Source organism: Aplidium turbinatum, chromosome 17 (genome assembly GCF_918807975.1).
Source record: "Aplidium turbinatum chromosome 17, kaAplTurb1.1, whole genome shotgun sequence".
Taxonomy (NCBI): Eukaryota; Metazoa; Chordata; class Ascidiacea; order Aplousobranchia; family Polyclinidae; genus Aplidium; species Aplidium turbinatum.
The window spans coordinates 7,338,229-7,345,872 of NC_137488.1; the positions used below are offsets into that span (position 1 = coordinate 7,338,229).

The following is a 7,644-nucleotide window of genomic DNA, read 5'->3' on the forward strand; positions in this document are numbered from 1 at the left end:
GCTTTCTGAAGTTAAAAAGGTAGTTTTATTTCTTTTTAAAGAATTACGTTCTACTACGTTCATACGTTTACTACGTTCATAATTGGTAGCCTGCAAGCCCAATGAAAACAATGAGCACCAGAAAAAGGTAGCCTCAGGGACGCAGCACGAGGGGGCAGGGAGGCGGCTGCCCCCTGCCTTCAATTTTTCTGTGGATGGGGACCAGGGGGAAATGGTGCCCTTTAAAGTCATGTAAGCTACTGCACATTTTGCAATATAACAATTTCTGCAGTTCGCTTTTAGCCTAATTATAATGTTACATTTTTGCCTCAAAATAATATTCACGACACAAAATTCTGTATCACAGTTCTTCTTCTTCAACAGATTGATCATGTTTAATCATCTGTGATCTCCCTTATGAACTGCCTCCATTTTGTTCTGTCTTGTTTTTATTAGTGCTTCCGGCATGCTTTTTATTTCCGTAATGTGCTTGATATTACACTAGGTTACATCATTATAACATAGCATGATGTCTTTTCGTGCCATTGTTCTTTGTATACCAGCAGTGCCTGTCTTTGGGGTGAGGAAAAAATTCAATTCGAACATGCTCTCAGAATGCACCAAGTTCAAAGTAATTTGTCAAAATTTTCTGGGGGAAGCCCCCCAGACCCCCGCCGCTGGGTGTCGCCTTTGGCGAACACGCCGTCACGCTTCGCCCGCCAACCCCCCTCCCCTTTCAAAACACCTACCTACGCTACTGAATTGGATCATTGTCATTGGGGCCCGCATAGCATATTCCGCACAGGGCCCGAAATACCCTGACTGGCACTCATACAGGACACTTGAATTATTTCCCGATAATAAGCTGATAGATGAGCATTATCGTTATATCTCATTTTATAACTTTAAAAAAAGTTGTCCTTTCAGCAACAAAAGTGTTCTTTTTTCATAATCCTGCCCCCGAGTCAAAAATCGTTCTGGTGCCCCTGGATAGCCCTGCAAACAGTAAAACAAGAACGACGACGTAGCATTAGAATCAAAACAAGACATTTCCGAGTCTCCTACAAGTCAGCAGTTGTGAACTGAGCAAGTGGCTACTGAGCTAGCAACATTTGAGCAAGTGGCAGAGGTTGGTGAATGATGGAACTGAGCAAGAGACGACTCAGCGAGCTGAAATTTGGAATGTCACGTCAGCAAAATGAGTTTAACAATCGATGATCAAGCAAATCCGACATAAGCACTTAAATCTCATTTGCTGACTGGAAGTAGCTGAAATGTACTTGCTGAATTGAAGCACTTGCACTGCTGAATTGAAGCACTTGCTGAGTTGTCGCATGAGTGATACGTCGACCGACAATTTCTGCTACCTGATGAAAACCAGTGACGTAGTTCAGTGCTTGAATCAGTTCAGTCTCTACAACCCTAAAATTAAGCTTTGTGACCCTTACTTTGGAAAGCCCTTGATCAGGGCCGTTAAGGACAATTTGGACGCGGTACCAATGAAAGCTTCGGGCCTCGAATCAGGACACTTGTGAGAAAAACGCACTACATTCAACGAATACTAAGTGTTTTTTTTAAGTTTCTGGGCCACTTAGAAAGGTTACGGGCCCCTAAAATCATTCCGGGTCAAAAAGTACACCCTTGTCAACGCTACTGCCCTAGATCCCCTTCTCTTCTCCCTTTTTGATTGACAGGTCATCTATCTAAACACTTTCTGATGATAGATTGCCTATTTTTTGACGAGTTGTATTTTTGCAAACTGTAAACTTTTGTAACAACTGTTATGTCTGACACATTCCGTTTCAACGAACGACTGATTGAGTTGGTGCGCTGTAACCCAGCGTTATACAACTGGAACTCACCGGACTATAAAAATGAAGAAGCAAAACAGAACTCATGGAAGAATATATCGAAGGAATTAAAAGTTGATGGTAAGCAATGAGCTCGTTCTGCAAACTGCACCAGGCAGGCTATTGCTATTCTATCCACTGATGTGGTAGTATTTTCGTGGTTAGAGAAACGTGAGTGAAGCTGTTAAACAATTGGATCAGCCCCTCTGGCCAATGGCGCTCTCAAACGACGGTGTGTTTTGAATCGGGAATATTATTCTCTGGGATAGCGCCAAGCCATCTATTATGTTCCAATTGGTATTTAGGTAGTCTAAACACTTCAACTTTGTTTTCTTCACTATAATTTCCATCGCAATTGAAGACACAGCATTACGTAACCATGTTTATAAGAGTAGCCTACTAACATGTCACAAATAATGCTTCACAAAGTAAAACATATCAAATATAAGCCTAAACGTAATAGGACGTAAATAGGTCTATCTATTTTAGGTCTATATCTATATGGACCTAAAACTTTTCGCCATTCACCATGTTAATTTTCTCGCTTTGAATTTCCGCTTTTTGCAATATCCATTTGACTACTTACGGTGTATCCTGATTCCTGACTCATTACTAGTAAGGGAACCGAGGTGGCTAAAGGATAGACCCTCTGCCCTGGAAGTTGAAATGACCGCCAGCAGTTCAAGTAGGCTACCGTATACTGTTTCGAATCAAATCATCCATGAACGTAAAAACAATCATTGTGTTCACAAACAGAAAAGCAGCTTAGCATGCAATAGCACTGGGGTTGGAAAACTTTTTGCCTAATGAATTCAAGAAGGGGAAGCCAAGAAAAGTATCATTTGCTACAAATCAAAATGAAACTATAAAAAACACGCCGTGAAAGGCAAAAGTGAATTTTTCGTTTTCTACCTCACAGAAACTGATAGGCCTATTTGAGATTCTCAAACTAGTAGCCTAGCCTCGTAGTTTTGTATGGCAGTCTCATGCGCTCAGCTGGTGATCTCATTTATCTTCTTCTTTCGTACGAGAGGTTAGTTTTTTGGACTACATTTCATTGGGGTCAAATTTCCGGGCATTCTTCGAGCAGCCACTTGATTGTAGGGTCCTCCAGCGTTGACAGGCCAACTGCCCTTGAAGGAGTAAACATCGGGCAGTGGTAGAGGATGTGATCTGCTGTCTGTTCCTCTGCACCACAGTTGCATGCCGCAGATGTTGATAGGCCCCGTTTGTGCATCAAGGATGCGAAGCGCCCAACACCCGTGCGGAGGCGATTCAGCCATACCCAGGCAGGTCGTCTGAGCTCCTTTCCTGGTGGCATAGGTCCAGCGTCGGGGACAAAGGTGTGGAGTCTGGAGGTGTTGTGTGTCCACTCCTCTTGCCAAGTATTGGTGATCCAGAACGAGGCACTGGTGTTGTGCTCCAGCAAGGATTGTGCTTGAGCAACAAAGGGGCTTCTCGATTTGAGGCGTTTCTTTATTACCAATCTGGTGATGTAGCTGTGGAACGCGTGGTGTGGCTCCAGTGACTGGCGAGTCAGGGAGAGCGTGGCAGCTCTGCTTTATGTAAGCGTCAGTCGTGTTGGGTCAAACTTAGTCGGGCAGCTCATTACGTTCTGAGATTCTCCAATCTTTCACTTTTATTTCGAACGCACAATTAAACGAAATTGCTTGAATTTTGAAATGATTAAAAACATACATATATATGACAAAACAAATCAAAGTAGGCTACCGTACCGCATTTTTGTTTTAAATATTTCTGTCTACCTCATCCTAATGCTGACATAAGACACCGATAAATTACTTTCCTACCAAGCTTGGAGTTTTAACTTAGGTACCGGTATTTGTTGAAGTAAAACAATTCTTGACTGCCCTGCCCCCTATTTTTTCCCCTTCCCCCTATTCTGCCCTGCCCTCAATTCTTGACTGCCCTGCCCTGCCTCCTATTCTTCCCTGCCCTCAATTCTTGACTGCCCTGCCCTCAAAATGAATGCATCTGCAGGGCAATTTCATTGAAGCCAGTGGTACTGTAGCGTCGCTATCTGCTCCCAGTTTTAACATTCCCCATTGTGCGTTGTATCAGCCTCTATATGTAGTATGTCATGACCTAAACTCCTAAAGCATCTATTCTAAAGTCTAAACATTTATAACTGACCACACTCTGTTCTTATGTGCTGCAGTTGAAGTGTGTCGTCGGAGGTGGCGAAGTTTTAGAACAAGATATCGTCGAGAACTAACAAAAATGGATAAGGATTTCCATGATGGTGGGCGAAAAAAGCAATGGGTATTTTTCACCCAATTGAACTTTTTGTACGATTTTTTACGAGCAAAAGAGTGAGTAGGCTGTGTGTTTGAAATTTGATTGATTAATGCAATGTAATTTCTCTGACTGAAAAAAAATCTTCAAAAACTTATTTTTGACAGTTTTGTTGAGCGTTTGAATCATTAGAGCAAAGCTAGTTAGACTACTTAACTTGGCAGTTCAAAAATTTTGCTTGTTGAAATAGCCTATTGTTGCCGATATGCTAATCCATAGCACAGGTCACTGGGCAAATTAATATCTATTTGCAAAAAATGGACAATTTATTCGTTTATTATCTTTTAGATGTATTTTCACTAATAGAGTGCTGTAAGCTATCGAAAAAATATGTAGGCCTACGAGTAATAGATTTATTGTAGCGAATTTTTACATTTAATTGCACAGTTTCTTTTCAGAAACTGCTTGGTTTTTGGAAAAGAAGTGTAAACCAACGAAGTTAAACATATTTTTAATTTAACTTTTCAACTTGTAAAATTTAAATGATTTCCGTGACAGTTCTCAAGAAGTTTTCGTAGTTGTAGCTCTTCACCTTTTTTGTAAGATTTGTGGCAGTTGCAGAGTTTATTTCTAAAGTTAGCTGAAGTAGACTAGTCATACATTTTACGGTGACGCCAGGCATATCTAAGGAAGAAGATACGAAGGCTTTTATTACGTCTGACAATAGAAGGGTTTCCGTTTATCGTAAATAATCTCTGTTCATCATAAAATGACAATTGGGACGATAGGAGTTTTATATATCTTGTTATGATAACCTGCATTGCACTATTAGCATCAGGTCTGGAGATTCACTGCATGCTTTCGGTTACTTGTTAATTCAACTACCCGTATACTTGCTTTACAACTAGCCTACTGCAAAGGCTTTGTTAAGAAAAACAGCTTTCTGGTAACTTTTTAACTGTCTTTCCACACAAGTGTTCTTATTAAATATGCGCCACGTAACATTTGTTAACTGTTTTCTGTAGTTGACTGTAGCCTACCAGCTGCACTGCAAAACTTTCCGCAATTTAAAAAAAAAACACATGTTTAACGCAGTACAAACTATCGCCCTGGTAGTGTCGTAAGTAAGAATAAGGTAATCGCTGCGAGCCTTCGTATCCCCTTCTTTAGATATCCCTGAGTGACACATATTAAAGTTTCTAGAAATTGATTAAGATCATTGTTTTGTTTTAGGTTCTTGCCTACTTTAGAAATGGACACTAACTTGAGTTCTGACGATGATCAAGACTTAACTTTAAGTGGTAAGCTAAACACAGTTTGCTGTGAATTCTAATGACCGCATTTTATTCAAAAAACTAATGTCTAGAACTCGACCATGTAACTTGTGTTGTAAAACTACGTAGCCTAAATACCATCCGTTTTGTTGTGTTTTGATCTAGATTGGCAACTACATAATTTGGTAATTTCTTGATACCATACTGCAAAATAAACTACTATAAGAGTTTAATGTGTAGTCTATGGCCTACGGATGGTAGATAAAGCGTGGAATAGCATTTTATTGGTCACTAATAATGTTACTTGAAAATAGGCTACTGTAAAGACTAGAAGACAGAAACAAGCTAAATCACGTTTTCTGTGTCGTTGTTTAGTTTCTCCTACACCAAACAAAAGGAATGCAAATGGAATAAGAGTAAAGTTTGAATGCGACGAATCCGTGGATTGTCCAGAAGTCGTTCCTATCGTTACCGAAATTTGTGAAAATGCTAAGAAGCCGAAAACCGACTTTCCATCCTTTTCGTTGGCATCTCTTGATCATAGCAACTCTTCAAGCGTTGAAGAAAGTTTTCCGCAATCAAACTCTTTTCACCCCTTAAGCTCTGGAGCAGCAGTGCCTCTATACGACATTTTAGATCTGAGTAAATCTATTCTCAAAGAAATTCAAAAAAAAGTTGTGGATGCGAATACCGAAACTGACGAAGCAGGCCAGTTTGGTAGATTAGTTGCAGCAATATTACGAAAGCTAAAACATCCTTCTGCTGTAAAAATACAAATAATGAAGATGCTATACGAAGAAGAAATGTCTCAAAGGGAAAAGGTCTAAGAGTAACATGGACTTGGTTTACGAATAGAAATTTCGAGGTTCAAAGGACACCAATCAATCAAAGTGATGCAATAATAGCCTCAAAAGTGGAAAAAACTAACTGGAAAATGTGATCTGGTACTATGACACTTCCTTAAAAGGGCGATCTACCTACAGAAAGCAATCACTGAGAAAACAAATCAATAGCTTTTTTTCCTTAGTCTGAACCTTAAAAGGTTTTAAGACTTTAAGATTGAAGATTTTAAGGTTCAGACTAAGGAAAATTAGCTATTGATTTGTTGTCTCAATAATAGCCTCAATGTAGGTTAGGAGAGAGAAATAACTTTGTTAGGAAATAAAACTATGCTCCTGTTTGATGAATGAAAGAATCGTAAGTACGCTATCTATCATTCAAAATCAGCGTTTCATTTTAAGAAGGCCGGTCACCAAGTGGAGAAAATTAAGTTTCCGCTTATTGAAATGTTGTTTGTGAACTATTCCATTGATCAGGTGTCACTGAATGGAGATATGTGATATGTCCTACAAACGCGTAGCTTAAACGCACACTACAAGAGTCGAGCCAGCGTCACTTGATCTTGCCGTTTTTGTTGTTGATGAAGTGGTGCGTCAAAATAACGTCTGATCGAGCTGTGTAAAGTTCTAAACTAGAGTGGACCAACTGTTTGGAGATGTCTTTGACGTGCGTTACAACTGACGCAAAATAGAACGACATTATGTGTGATTGTTGCATTAATAGGGTATAGCCTACGACTACGTTCATCAATGGCAATATTGCAGGAGACGGGTCCAGCGGAGCGTTCAAGCTCCCTTGGAAAAATATTTGATTTAAATATTTGACTACGAGGCGGAGCGAGCCATCACTTATGATCTTACAAAGTCTATAGGCCTAACTATGATGTCACAATTTTACTTATTCCTCCGGTACTTATTCATGTCTAACCTATAAGCAAAAGGTATAAATGGAAAACATACAAAAACCTCAATTTTGATGGCAGGTTTTGAGGGGGAGGGTTGAACCCCCTTAGCCCCATGTTGGGTGCGCAGTGCGCTACAGCCCACTTGTCGGCTGCGTAGCCGAGTGGTGAGAACGTCTGCGCGACGTTCGAAAGGACGTGGGTTCGACACCGCTCCAGAGCACGCGGCTGTGTCTTGTGTCTCGGAAAAGACACTTAATGGCAAGCTAAAATAAGGAGAGCAGCTGACTCGAAGACTATACGTCACTTCGCTGCTTCCTGTCGTCTGTTGTATCGCATCTGTGATCGCAGTGTAGGCCTACTGTATGTTATCGCAATGGGCGCAAATAAAAGTATTATTATTATTAAGTTATTAGGCTATTGTCTCAACTCAACCCATTCAAATACGAATAATGTTCGGATACATACGTCTTTGTGAAGCTACATTTTCTGCTGCAGTTGCTGTCAAGACGAAGGGCATTAGGGCAGCCTCAAAGTTATAAAG

General features: G+C 40.4%; 1 protein-coding gene across 1 annotated transcript; it reads left to right on the top strand.

Annotated features, from left to right (window-relative positions):
- The first annotated feature begins 1,762 nt into the window (after window positions 1-1,762).
- LOC145786926 (uncharacterized) lies at window positions 1,763-7,291 on the top strand. The gene is made up of 4 exons (XM_082598667.1): window positions 1,763-1,910; window positions 4,009-4,162; window positions 5,319-5,386; window positions 5,735-7,291. Exons 1-4 carry the CDS (start codon window positions 1,763-1,765, stop codon window positions 6,184-6,186), a joined length of 822 nt encoding a protein of 273 aa, XP_082454793.1. The 3' UTR covers window positions 6,187-7,291.
- The last annotated feature ends 353 nt before the right edge of the window (window positions 7,292-7,644 follow it).